At 41.3% G+C, this 13,823-nt stretch overlaps 1 protein-coding gene across 2 annotated transcripts in view; it reads left to right on the top strand.

Moving 5' to 3' along the window:
• Positions 1–7,488, top strand: part of CTPS2 (CTP synthase 2) — a 76,653-nt gene extending 69,165 nt beyond the window's left edge. For both annotated transcript variants that reach the window (XM_042788265.1, XM_042788264.1), the window contains 2 exons: positions 4,114–4,224; positions 5,907–7,488. In XM_042788265.1, coding sequence (XP_042644199.1) covers positions 4,114–4,183 — 70 coding nt within the window. In that variant the 3' untranslated portion in view covers positions 4,184–4,224; positions 5,907–7,488. The remainder of the gene's footprint in view (positions 1–4,113; positions 4,225–5,906) is intronic.
• Positions 7,489–13,823: the final 6,335 nt, after the last annotated feature.

The following is a 13,823-nucleotide window of genomic DNA, read 5'->3' as shown; positions in this document are numbered from 1 at the left end:
TCTTTAATTTGCATTGAGGAAAAAATGCACTTAGTTTGGCTCCTGCCGTTGTAGGGAATAGCATTACTATAACAATTGTTTAAATTGCTTGCATTTCTGGAAAAGGACTTTTTTGTCAATGGTATATTAAAAAAGGATGAAAAAAGCCCCTCTGAAACTGTGTCAAATCCTTTGTTTCTAAAGAATGCTGATTTGGATTTTCCCAGTGAAACAAAGAGAATGTTCAAGGAGTACCTATTTTACAGTTGCCTGCATTTCTTAATAAAAACATTGAAAGCGAGCATTTTGGTACTTTTGAGCAGCTATTTGAGAAATACAGGTTTAAAATTGATCTTGAGTCTTAATTCTAGTGATTTTGTAGCTGAGATTGGTTGCGGAGGTGATGCATTCCAGCTTCATGCCATGTGGCCCCAGCTACGGGCTGCTTTCCCATACCGTACTGATAGGGAACCTTTTCATCTTGTCTCCTTCCGTGCTTTAGACTGATGCATGGTGGGGTGAGATGACGCCTCTGTCAGTACAACAAGGAGACCTGAAATGGGCATGAATTTGCTAATGGAGCACATGCAGGGTAAAGCTGTTTTTATTGCTTATATCTTGAGAAAACAGAGATCTGAAGATGAGTGAGCTTTAAAACAAAACAAAACCCCATAGCGTAATTTCTCAACACAGGATGTTTTCCTTGCTCCAGTCAGGAAACATGTTGCAGTTCACTGCAAAGTAAAACACCAGCTAGGTACTAGTAGATGTTTCACGTTGCGGTTAACTGCAAAATGAAGTACCAACCAGCACCTAGCTGGCATTTCACTTTGCAGTGAATGTATTTTCATTAACTACAAGTAGATTAGGTGTAAGGTTCAAAGTGACCACAGTTCTTCATCTTGAAGACTGAAGTGACTGACCAGATGCAGTGACACTGCATGCTCTGATTTTTGTTCTGTTTTCTCTTGGCCACATCTTTGTACTCCAGATCCCATTTAAAAAAGATGGAATAGAACTTCTGTGGTGGTCTCGGATCTGCTCACTAGTTCCTTTTTGTTGGAGTCCACTGTTGTAAGAATTGTTACAAAGAAGGTGAAGTGGGTGTCAGGTTCCTGCCCAAGATAATTACTAATGAATTTGTACACAAACTGAGAGAAAACTTGCTGAAGGAAATGTAAGCGTTTTTTTTCAGTTGAGGACTCAGTGTGGAAAAGAATTTCATAATGGAAAAGCCAGACTTACTTGATTTACCACCACTTTCATAGCCAGCACATTTAAGTAAGTTTAAATATCCATTTGGGTTTTGTGTATAATACCTGTGTAGCAACTCAGTGTAATTTGGAAGGAAGTACACATTTATTCCAAAGAGAGGTGACGACTCATTTGTGTTTCATACCACCTGGAGTTTTTCTTCAGATTCATCAACTGAATACAGTTCATATCACAGTAAATCTTATGAACTGGACGTCAGCGCTGGTTTGAAGCTATAACACCCAGGTATAGATGTGCCAAGATTTGTGAGTCGCTGTTTGCTTTCAAGCCCACTGACAGCTTAACTCTTGAAGAAGTTCAGGTTTCCCTGAAGCCCAAATTGTTCTTGTTGCCATGATACCCCAGCTTCTGGGGTGGTTAGAGATATCATCGAGCAGCTGAACAGTTACCTGAGTCTGAAGCCCAAGGGATGATCCTTACCTGGGTATTTCCCATACCTTTCTTGCCACTACGGCCTCCCTGTTAGAGATAAAACTGAGATACACCCAACAGAACAGTCCTAAATTAGGGGAGATTGTGAGGTGCTGCTGCAAAAGTCAAGAATGTGATGACAAAAGCCCTTCTCTGAGATGTGGAGTCAAATCTTGTACTGAATTGGGCAGTGTGGGAACAGGAACAAAATTGTCATCAGCTGAGGAAGTGTTGTGGCCTCTGGGCCAATGGCTAGTCAAGTGACCCTCAGCTTCTGCAAACTGGAAACAGGACAGAAGTTGGGGTGGAAAGTCAATTAAATGATGGAAACATCCAGTGTCGTGTGGCTGCTTCTGTGAGTGAATGCCTCTAAAACCTGTGTCACAGGGTGGGGGAAGACCTGTGCTGGGTGGGGATCAGTACTTAATTGTCTTTAAGAGAAGAAGCTGGGAAGTTCTCCACTCACCTTATTGGTCCCTGAGCATTTTTACTTAAATATCTGTCTCCCATACTGTTGTATATGGAGCTCTGGTCTATGTTTTTGGGCTGTGACTGCTACTGGGCAGCAGAGCTGATTAAAAAATAGAAAAAAGAATTCTCTGAAGACTTTGGGCTTAAACCAAGGCTAGTATAAGAATATGCAGCTCTCTGCAATCACAGTTTTACCCTACGTTATGTGGACAATTTTTGCTATTTTGCTGTGATGTGAAAATGCAAAACTGTTTTAATAATACTGAATTTTTATTCCATGTTTCCTTGGGTACTTTCAGAAAGAAGTAAGTAAAATGTCGGTGATGTTGTGTTTGTCTGTGTGCATCTGGCATGCTTGATCATACTGTTAACAACACTTTCCTCACTTTAACTGTGTAATTGTTTGCCAGCTGGTGGAATGATAAAATTGAGCATTTCTCACTAGACCGATACTACGTACTCTTTAGAAGAACTGCATCAACATGCGTGTCATGTGAAGACAGGGCAGAGTGCTGTAGGCAAAGTCTTAATGCGTGAACAGTCAGAATATCTATGCTGTCTTGTACAGAATTTGGTACAATGATTTTCTGTAACTGTGGGAGGCTTTCCTAACAGTCGGAGGTAGAAATTAAATTAAATGACTGTTGGTGCTATTCCTCCTGTTCCAGTCAATTAAAATGGCTGTGTTTTTACTTAATCTTTGATTTACTTATTTTTTTTTTTCCCCAAAGAAGAGAGGTAGAAATTCAGGCTAGAGAATTGCTCAGCAGTATAGCTGAGCTCAGTTTGTTCACTGTTCCACATTGCAGTCTAGATCAAAGACCTCCAGCTGTGGGGTTACATAGCTCCCCTTGAAACATGACACAGCAGGCAGTCACTGTGGATCAACTGATAAGGCTGTGTTTAGGTGGGTCATGGGCTGGTTATGTGCTTGATGTCTCAGTAGGAGATCATGTCCAGAGATGAGGAGCGTGACGTGACCGAGGTCCTGTTGACTGGAAGATGAAGATGAAGGTGAATGTGATAGAGTGGGATGTGGCAAGACAGATGTGCAGTGGCTGGAGTAGAGTTGTTACCCAAGGCTTATTTATTGCTGCTCAGATGTACTTAGTTCCCTGGGCTCCCTTTGCTGCCTTCTGATCTTGGGAAATTCAAGTGTCTAGAAAACACACTGTAAAAGTAAAGTGTAGCAGGGGGAGGTTGAGGCTGGAGGCTTTTCTGAAGAGGTGCACGTAGAGTTAAGATAAATCTGGAGACCCAATAGACACCACAGCTGACTGAAAATGTGGTTTGTGGGCACTTCTTTCTCTCAGTTGCTGAGGTGATTGCTGTTCTTCACTGTTTCCTTATTCTGGCCACTTATAAAACAATCACTTGCATGGCAGTTTGTTCTGTGAAAACCCATCTACTTCTCTCGGGAAAGAGCAGAAGGGGATAAAACCTCAGGAAAAACTGTCAGGATATTGCTTGATGCAATGAAAATGATTTATGTTCTGACTGGAAGAGCAAGAATTGTAATTTAAGTATAAATTGAAGCATTCTGAGTAAATAAAGTTAAACTTGTCCTAACTTTTTTTTTTTTTATTTGTCAAAACAATCATTTTTTTCATCATAAAGGAGAAATTCCTTTTAGTCTTGCTCGGAATGCCTGTTATTCTCCATGTTGTTAATCATGGTTGCAGGCACACAGCACCAGCAAACTGTAGAATCAATGTACAGGAGCCAAGCAGAAAGAAATTGAATATACTGTTAATTAGGTAGAATAATTTTTCTCATCAGATCTTAGACTCCAAACTCAAGCCTGTGCCTGTAGAGGAAGCTGTTCTAAAATACCAAAATTGAGCATGAGCTTAAAGTAGTTTTCTGGAAATGGGTTGTGTCTGAGGAAAGTGTTGATCATATGCATCATCTGGGTTGGAGGGTTTGAAATAAAATAGTTGGTTTTAGATCCTTCTGACTGTGCATTGCTTTTAACAGTGACAGCTACAGTGACCTCAGTGATGACAGCTCTCCAGAAAAAGAGTTTCCTATTTCAGAAACAAGCTGAAAAGATTGTATGAGATCACAGAAATGAATGATGCTACTGAGGTAAACTGAATCATTTTGATACTGCTTTGTGACATTTATTTCTCCTAGACTTAAAACAGGAGACAAAGTTATCTTGATTCTCCCTTTTGTTTCAAATCTCATCTGAGAGCTTATGTTTTCTTCCTTGCCTGCAGCACTTAATTGTTCCCCTCCTCTGCTGCTTAACTCTGCAATTGTGATATTAAAGTCTGCTAAGTACAGCTTAGATGTAGGATGCTGTGCAAAATCAAGTTGTGTTAGTGTTTGAACACACAGTGAAAATACATTTAAAAATTGTGGGGTTTTTTTCTTGTTACTTCAGCTTGCAAGTTTGGATGACTTCAAGTACACCCTGTTGACATGGATTTTTATTTTGCATGAATATTCACCTGTAAGTGCATTTGGTGCATTGATACATCAAAGACATCCCAAGATAAATACTTGGATTTAATCTGCAGAGTGATTGGGGATACAAACAAGTTTTATAAATTCATACATTTGCTCGCCACAGGCTTTGCCAAAGTGATACTGGATTGGTTGTTTTTTCACCTGTAAGCATGGTAGCCATAGATTTCCTTGGAGTTTGGAGGTTATATCTCCTGTGAGACACCTGATCTTTGAAAGATCTGGGTTTGAATCTTAGTCTTTCTTTATTTTCTCGAGAGAGATTTGTCAGAGTTGTGGCTGGTATGGTACTCTGATACATGTGTACATTCATGCTTTTCAGTATTTCTGAGCTCTTCCTTAAGCAGGTCACAGCTTTTCCCTCTGATTTTATTCTTCTCACGTGGTGTAGTCACTAAACAGCTGTGCCAAACAGACAATTAAGGCTTCATATGAACGATGCATTTCTGCCCTGTGGTCTCTTGATTAAAATACTGACATGAGGTGCTAGAAATTGGAGCTTAGTCCTTAGCCACAGCACAGGTTTCTTCTGTGATTTTTAATTTGTTTCTTTTTCCCTCTCATGGACCACATGTTAAAGGTGATAATATATCCCTGAATCACGAGAGTGGAGAACAGAATGTTAAATGAGTTCATGACCTGGTGCATGCAGATACAGTACTGATGCATGCCCTAGAGTAACCAAAAAATAAGTAGACAAAATGTTCCTTTTCACTCATGCCTGGATCCTTCCCACTTCCAAACATCTCTATGGCTCGTTTCTTGAGACTGACACAGAGTCCAGGACAGCCCCTTTAACGTTGACCTTGCTATCCTCGATGGTAATTCTCTGTTTACCATTGCAGATGTGACTTTTTCAGTGCTTGGATGAATATACTGTTTGTGATGCTTTTAAGGACTTATCAGTACTCAAGCTGATTTTGTTTGAACATGTCACTAGCAGATACCAATTGTATTCAACAGAAGTACTCTAGAAGGGATTAAATAACTAATTTCAGATATAAAAGAAGGATAGAAGCACTGGCTCATTTATTTTTATCTCAGGGTTAATTCTACCCATTAATCAGAGCTGGATGCATAGTAGACTGTATTTAGCTTTGTGGTTTTGCTTTTATGCTCTTTGACCTGGATGGAATGCATCTACTTGTAGTATTTACTATTGGACTACTTTGGAGTCAGTCAACAGATTTGAGAGAAACCGACATAAGCATGAAATAAACTGAGTTACAGAAGAAACATTTATAATCATTAATTTTTTCCATTTATTCTTCCTTCCCATCCCTCTTTTTATGTTACAGAAAGTTGAGAATGGACAACACTGAATAGAAGAAAGTAGAAGAGTAAGCTGCTTATGGTCCTCATAGTATTTCCTCCTATACTGTTTTCAATAATTCTCTTTACAGATGACAGTTTTATTGTCCTGTAGCAAAAACTGTTCTGTATAAATGCTGTTTCTCTTTAAAATGACAAAATGGTTGTGCACCGTAGCTGTTAATCGTCATTGATCTTGTCTTATATTTCAGAATGACTTTGGGTGAATATGTATTAATTCAATAGTTCACAACTGTTCTTTATTTGAAGGATGATTTGATTGTTTTCAGTTCACCTTAGAACAGGAAGATAAAATACATTAGTTCTTGTGAATGAGAGGGAATGCACTAAAAAATTTAGGGGAAAGTTTTCTTATCCATGAGCAGTAGAGAACTGTTTCAGGTTTGTTTCCCTATTAAACTTATTGTATAGATATATTTTTTTACTTTTTTGCTGTTCAATATGTACAAATGAGAAACTGTTGCTGTATTTTACCTCTGTGATTATGATAATTGATGCTGGATACATGTCTTTTCACTTTGCTTTTGTGATTTCACTTTACAAAAGTTCAAGTTTATTTGCTCTATTTCTCTTGAAAGTCTGATAATACTAAACATAATTCTGACCTACAAAGTTACAGAAGTGATATTAAAAGGCGGTTTTGTATTTGGTAAGAGAGAAAGTAAATATATTCATATGTTAAAATGTCATTTGAACACTTGTATGGAAGTCATGAAAGAACTAGTCATAAATCTGGAGCATTACCTGGGCTCCAGACATGCAACAATCACTTAATTTCAATGAGTATAAAGATGAATTAAAGTTCACCTTTGTTTTCCCTCATCTAGTGACCACTCCATGGTCATGGCACTTATTCCCCAGTAGAATAGAATGATGTATTTTAATTTAGAAATCACAAATTGCTCCACTGCGTGACAATTGCAGGCAGCCCTGCAAGGCCAGAGCTGCAGCCTGAATTGCTGAGACAGAAGGTGCAAGCGAGAGGTGCTGCACTGTGTTTAAGGCTGGATCCCATTAGCAATGTGGCATTGTCAGACTGGTCACAGAAGCTGGACCTGAGCTATGTAACTGACGGGCTCCAAATGCTTTGGGCACCCTTTCCTATAAAGAAAACTTCTGAATTTTGAGCTTTGTGTTTCATTTTGGTTTTGGGCAAAGTGATTTTTTTTTAATTAATCAAAAGGCAAATATCTGTACAAAACTAAAAAGCACCTTGTCCCTTATTACAGCTTTGTGAAACAGTAAGTTTGAGAGCTTTGCATTGCTTTGGAAAATCTCAGGTTACACACCCAATTTCTCTCATCACTAAAAGAAGCTTTGATGGTAATGAAATATAAAATGTATTCCTATGGCAGTTTTTTTTCTGACGTGGTTTGCAAATGCGTGCCTTAGAAATAGCAGGTATTCACAGAATTGGTGTCACTGTATGTCTTCCCCAATGAGAGACACTGGCCTCTGTTTGTGAAAGGTGAAACATTTCCTAAGATTGTCTGTAATGTGCAAATGTATTTTCAATTATATTAAATTTGTGTTACTCAGAAGTGTTTAGATACTGTGTTAAAGAATCATGGTATCAGTTGTGAACTGTGGTGTCAGTGAGGGAATTTTTCATTTAGCCATGTCCCAGTTGTATTTCCTGTGAGAAGCTGTGATTTATCCAAAAAGTGAAGGGACAAAAAGGCACGATCTGGAGTGAAGCTGGAAACAGCACCTTAATTTCCCAGCACCCTTACCGATCTTCTTCCTGCTAAGTGTGCTACACAAAGCAGTATTCTGGAAACAAACACATTGCTGCCACAAGAGATCCATCTCCTATTTGAGCTGACAGAAGCAGCAGCATGCCATTTCCAGAATGGAAGGAGGCAAACGAGCCTTTTCCAGCCAAATCCTGGGCTGTTTTAGTCATGTTGCCAGCAGGTTGAGGGAGGTGATCCTTCCTGTCAGTTTGGTCCTGGTGAGGCCACACCTGGAGTTCTGTGTCCAGCTCTGGGCTGCCCAGTACAAGAAAGACATGGGCATACTGGAGGGAGTCCAGCGAAGGGCTGCTAACGTGATTAAAGGACTGGAGCATCCCTCCTGTGAGGAAAGGCTGAGTGTACTGGTTTTGTCTGGGATATAGTTAACTTTTGTAACCATAGCTTGTATGTGGCTGTGTTTTGGATTTGTGCTGGAAACAGTAGGGATGTTTTAGTTACTGCTGAGCAGTGCTTACAGAGAGTCAAGGCCTTCTTTGTTTCTCATGCTGCCCTGCCAAGAAGGAGGCTGGGGGTGCACAAGAAGTTGGGAGGGGACACAGCTGGGACAGCTGACCCCAACTGACCAAAGGGATATCCCACACCCTATGGTGTCATTCTCAGCAATAAAAGGTGGTTGAAGAAGGACGAAGGGTGGAGTGCTCAAAGATACGGTGTTTGTCTCCCCAAGGCACTGTATGTGTGATGAAGTGCTGATTTCCTGGAGATGGCTGAGCACCTGCCTGCCAGAGCTGGGACTGTTCAGCCCAGAGAAGAAAAGGCTCAAGGGGAGGAGCAGCGAGATCTCATCCATGTGTATAAATACCTGAAAGGAGGCGTCAAAGAGGGCAGAGCCAGGCTCTTCTCAGAGGTGCCCTGTGACAGGACCAGAGGCAATGGGCACAAACTGAGACAGGTGGCTCCATCTGAACTTCAGGAAACACTTTTTCCACTGTGAGGGTATCTGTGCACTAGCACAGGTTGCCCAGGGAAGTTGTGGAGTCTCCATCCTTGGAGATACTCAAAAGCTGCCTGGACAATGGTCCTGGGCAACTGGCTCTAGGTGGTCCTGCCTGAGCAGCAGTAGTGGACCAGATGACCTACAGAGGTCCCTTCCAACCTCAACCATTCTGTGACATGAAGCATGATTGTCAGAAGCAACCTATAGCTAGGTGTCTCTCACTAAAGAGAGAGAAGGATGTGAAAAAGTCAAACCTTATACAGAGTCCAAAGTCTGAAGAAATAATTCCTAAGCATGGGTAGAGGGCAAAGTTTGAAAGTTGACTCTTACCCTTCTGAAACAAAATGTTTGTGAAACTTGCTTTTGAATTATTTCAGACCTCTTATGCTATTCGAATAAGGACCTTCAGTGAAAATGTATTCATTTCCATTTTTATGTTTACATCTAATACAGCAATCTAGCAGAGAGCAGTATTTTCTTCGTGCTTTGGCAGGACAAAAAAGACAGCCTTCTAATACAGAAATAGGCACCAGATTTTAACAAAGTGAGATTGCTTATATGTTTTTCATTTGCATGTGAATAATGGAATTTGGATTCTTGTAAGGGATAACAATGAAATAAAGCTGTTTCCTTTGGTGTTTTAATTCTAAAATGGGCTATGTAATGAAAGCGGTGTAGAAAGAAAGATCTGTTTACTCAGAGAGCATTGATCTGCATCTGTACATTGCATGATCATGTCTTGATAGACTTGAATCCATTCTTCCTCCTTGGGAAGCATGAACTGTTGAGTAGGTAACCTAATGTGCTAAACTGTCTAGGTCAGTACCACTGGTTAAAACGCTTCTTTAGCACATACTTAGAGCACAGCAGGATCTGAAATCTGTATTTTCCACCCTGTGTTGGCTCAGTTGACTGTTGCTTAGGCTCAAAGGCTGTGTTTGTAATAGTAAATTAGGACAGAGATGGTAGTCTCTTTTGAGCCCAACTGCAGTGGCTGAGATTGCTTCTGTACAGCTAAACTTTCATGGATGTACTGAAGTGAGTCCCGTGAAGGACCATTGGAGATGAAGCATCCATCATATGATGAGAGGCTGAGAGAGCTGGTGTTGCTTAGTCTGGAGAAGAGATGGCTCAAGGGGGATCTTATCAGTGTTTAGAAATACCTGTCAGGAGGGGAATAAAGAAGACAGAGCCAGACTCTTCTCAGTGGTGCCCAGTGACAGAAAAAGAGTCAATGGGCAGGAACTGAAACACATGAAATTCTACTTAAAGATAAGAGAGAGCTTTTTTTATGGTGCAGGTGGTTGAACACTGGAACAAGTCGCCCATCACAGAGAGGTGATGGAGTTTTCATCATTGGAGATACTGAAATCCCAGCTGGACACAGCCCTGACCCTGCTCTCAGCCAGGGATTGGACTGGACAATCTCCAGAGGTCCCTGCCAACCTCAACAGTTCTGTGATTCCATGAAAGTCACCTCCAAACAAGGGGTCCACGTTCAGGCTGCCTGCTGGGAAGGGTCCCCAGTGCATGATAACTCTCAGAAAGGTGCCTGCGGAAGAGTGCTAGATACCCTGGGACAAAGCTGTGCTGTATTTTGCCAAAGTGGATGATCATGTACCTGATCCTAGGCATACTCTGTGTGAGCCTGTATAGTTTACTAGCCTAGGTAGCTAAACTGCTCTGTTTAGGAAAACCTGAATGAAGATCTGTTGGATGTGGGTGTTGGGGGCTGAAGATCTGTGGGGTGGTCAGAAAATCTGTTGAGTGTGTTGGAGTGTGACACTTAAAATCTGTGCCTGCCTCAACCAGAAAGCGATCCTGTGCTGATACACCAGCTACGCTCAGGTTTTCCCTCACAGGAAGTTTGGTAGCTTGGTTGAGTTGGACCAGAGGCTGTGCTTGCATAAGCAAGGGGGGCAGCATCCAGGTTTGGATGTGACTATGGGGCAGGTATTACACTCTAGCTGATACTGTGGACAGAGCTGTATCTCACTGGATATCTCTAGTCAGGTATTGCAACCCAGCAGCATAGGTTCCTGTTTCACTGCAAGCTTTACACGTGAAGTCCTTTCACATCTGCTCAACATACATTAATGTGTGCTACCTTGAAGTTGAGATTCCTTTCGTAGTTTATTGAGCAGCTTGGAGAGATAACCTTCATGTCCTAATGTAATGGCTGCAGAGGTTGAATCTAATGTAGAGGCATATATCTAAGTTTTCCTGAGACACTAAGGAGGATTTGCTTGGCCAACCAGACTATTCCTCATTAGGGAGTACTTGTGGAAGGATGGGCCAGATCCTGCACTAGCTTGCTCTCTTTTCCGAAGACACTGTAGTGGTGCGATATTCATATCAAACAAAGCGTGACTTTGTTGATTGCAGGGTGGTACCAGGGAGGGCTTCCTGTCACCTGGGATTCATGGGACTTAGGCATGGTTCGCCTGAATTCCTCTGCAAGCCCTGGCTTGCTCGGAAGATGCTGGAGGTTTTGAGCAACAGCTTGAAAGTAGAGGCTGAGTTCTCTGCAAGAACCTGCATAAGCAGGAATTGCAGCTCCAAGATGAAGGAAGTTTTCAGGAAAGAAAAGGCAAATTGGCAATGACCTCAAAGGACAGGGGCTTGCTGCCCCAAAGGGTGTGGAGGAGGTTAAGGGACGATCAAGTGTAAGAGCAACAAATGATTTACCAACCTGAGCTAACCTCCTCATGGGAGCAATGTTACAGTTACCATAGCAATGCAAATGAAAGGTTCTTCCCAAACTCTGTTTGTGTCTTGGTGACAGCAGGGAGTGTAATTACAGCATATATGACTTCTGAGTCAGCTTGGCTATGGCTGGCAGTGAAGCCAGATCAGCATGGAAGTGAACAGGGGCTGTGGAAACCCATGTGGAACTGCCTGAAGCTCATTTCCCCCAGCTTCACTGTTTGCGTATGTGAGGTGACTAAAATTTGCTGAGAAGGGGAGTAAGATGGATCGAGGAGGGAATCAGAATAACATTGCCCTTTGGAGAACACGTGGCCTCCTCCAGCATCCTGGGGAAACTCACTCACTGCGATGTGACAGTGGGTTGGTGGGACAGAGGGAAGCAAGCAATATAATCCTTTCTGTACCTAGGACAATAACACCTCATCCTTGCACACAAGCAGGAGAAGGCTCCTTCACTTGGGCATCTTCATTAGAGTTGAGATAAATTTCTGTGTCTCAGCATTTTATCCCACACTTAGCACTTACTTTTTCCCTGCTAGCGTAGAGAATTGGTAGCTGTTAGCCCCAATAGTGATAACTTCCAGGCAAAGTCTTCCTCTTACCACTTCACCCTGTCCCCACTGTTGACCCAGTCAGTGCTTTGTTCAAGGATTTCACTCATTTTCCCAATTAGCAGCCTTTATATTTTTGATAACAATGAACGTAGCATCTGAGATATTTCTCCCTGTATCAGGTTCTTGCTACTGTCTAGATTTTTCAGGTATTCAGCTGTATCTGAGTTGTTAACTACTGTGTGCTGACAGGGTGAAATGAATTAAGGACTCATCTGAAATAAGGATAAGAAAACAATCTACATATTTTATATTGTGGAGGAGGTTCATATTTGTGTAATTTCCCTAAAATGACTCTGAATATTTACATAAGCATCTATTAGATATCCAAAGAAAATGTCTACGTTGCCTCAATTGGATGTTCATTCTGAATAGCAATTCCAGGAATGCTGGGTTTCCAATCTCTGGTTGATTCTCTTGCTTTTATCTGTAAGGGTTTTTTTTTTAAACGATGTATTTTTCTTAACGTGAATTAACTTTTCATGGAGCACAGAGGTGGACTAGTTCTGTTGTTATTTATTCATATACAAGTGAGTCATCTTCAGTATTGTCTGGTTCCTTGCTCCTTAAAATTCCTCATGGATTGCAGGATTAAAAATCCTGGTCTGACCTAGCTAACCTGCTGCTAGAATAATGTCTGTTAAACTGTCTTTCATGTTGTGAAAACTCTGTACTTTAATCTTTACACTTTAATGGTTTGTTTGTATACAAAATATTTTCTGTGCTTGTAATATCCTACTTCAGTTGAGGAAATTGGTTGCCTTGTTGGACTTCTGGTAACATTCTCTCACAGATTTGGATCAGAGCCTAGAAAACCAGTTTTGCCTGAAGTGTAGACAGTATTCTGTGTTTAAGGAGTGATTCTGAAAAGGTAAGTCTGTCTTTTCTACCTAGTGAAGTTAACAGTAGCATAGTTTCAATAACCTAAGAGCTGACTCAAGTCTTGGATTAAAGCATAATCCAAAACTCCATATATTTTAAGGAATAGTTAGGATAGTCTGCTCTGGTCTGCTGCATAACATAACCTCACCCAATGACAGCTTCAGTAAGCTGATTTCACAGAGTCAATTTGAGAAATAAAAATATGACCTCAGGTGTCTTAGTTTGAATATTACTTTTGCTACCTTTGGAACATGTTCCTCATTGTCTAAATTTAAATTAGTAATTTGGAGAAATAGTGCAATTCTGAAGCAAACCCTCTCCATTTACTGCATGTGATTGGTTTCCCACGGCAGTGGTTATGCACCTGGCCTCAGTTCCTTTTGGAGGAAATAAAACCAAAGATCCATTCCAGATGGTGGCATGATTCAGTTCTGAGCCCTCCTGGGGAGGCACACTGCTGTGGGTGCCTCCAATGGGAGTCTAATGAGCGTGTGCCAACAGAAGGCTTTCAAACCGTTGAGTGTTCCCGTGACACCCAAAAATAGTTCCTATCCTATGTGGGTGTTGTGGTCACCTTCCTATGAGCCATTTTTTTGCTGAAAGCTTCTTCAAACTTCTACACAGGCATAATGCTCCAAGTCTCTGGGGCTGTATTGCCATGTGAGACCAGCAACCAGTCAGCAGAGTGCTCGAGTTGCCCTGGATGGCCTGATCTGGGTCCAGTTTTGCAGTTGGTAAGTGCCCTACTTGAGCAGTGGGACATTATGCAAAATGCAGCACCACAGTCCTTGTTTTAAAATAAGTGAACCGTGCTCATCTAAGCACCTACACAGTATCAGTTTAGCTAAGTGTCGACACCTATATGTGAGCTACTCGTCACAGGCTCCTTTTATAATCAGCAGAAAAAACAGGTGCTTTTCAGTCATCCTTAGTAGATCAGATGAATCACCCGTAGGTATTGCTTCTTTCTTGTCATGAACCTAAAGA

The sequence above is a fragment of the Tyto alba genome, unplaced genomic scaffold (genome assembly GCF_018691265.1).
Source record: "Tyto alba isolate M040663 unplaced genomic scaffold, T.alba_DEE_v4.0 Super-Scaffold_14, whole genome shotgun sequence".
NCBI classification, from domain to species: Eukaryota; Metazoa; Chordata; class Aves; order Strigiformes; family Tytonidae; genus Tyto; species Tyto alba.
Note: the sequence above shows the minus strand (reverse complement) of the source record. Positions and strands in the feature narration are given on the sequence as shown.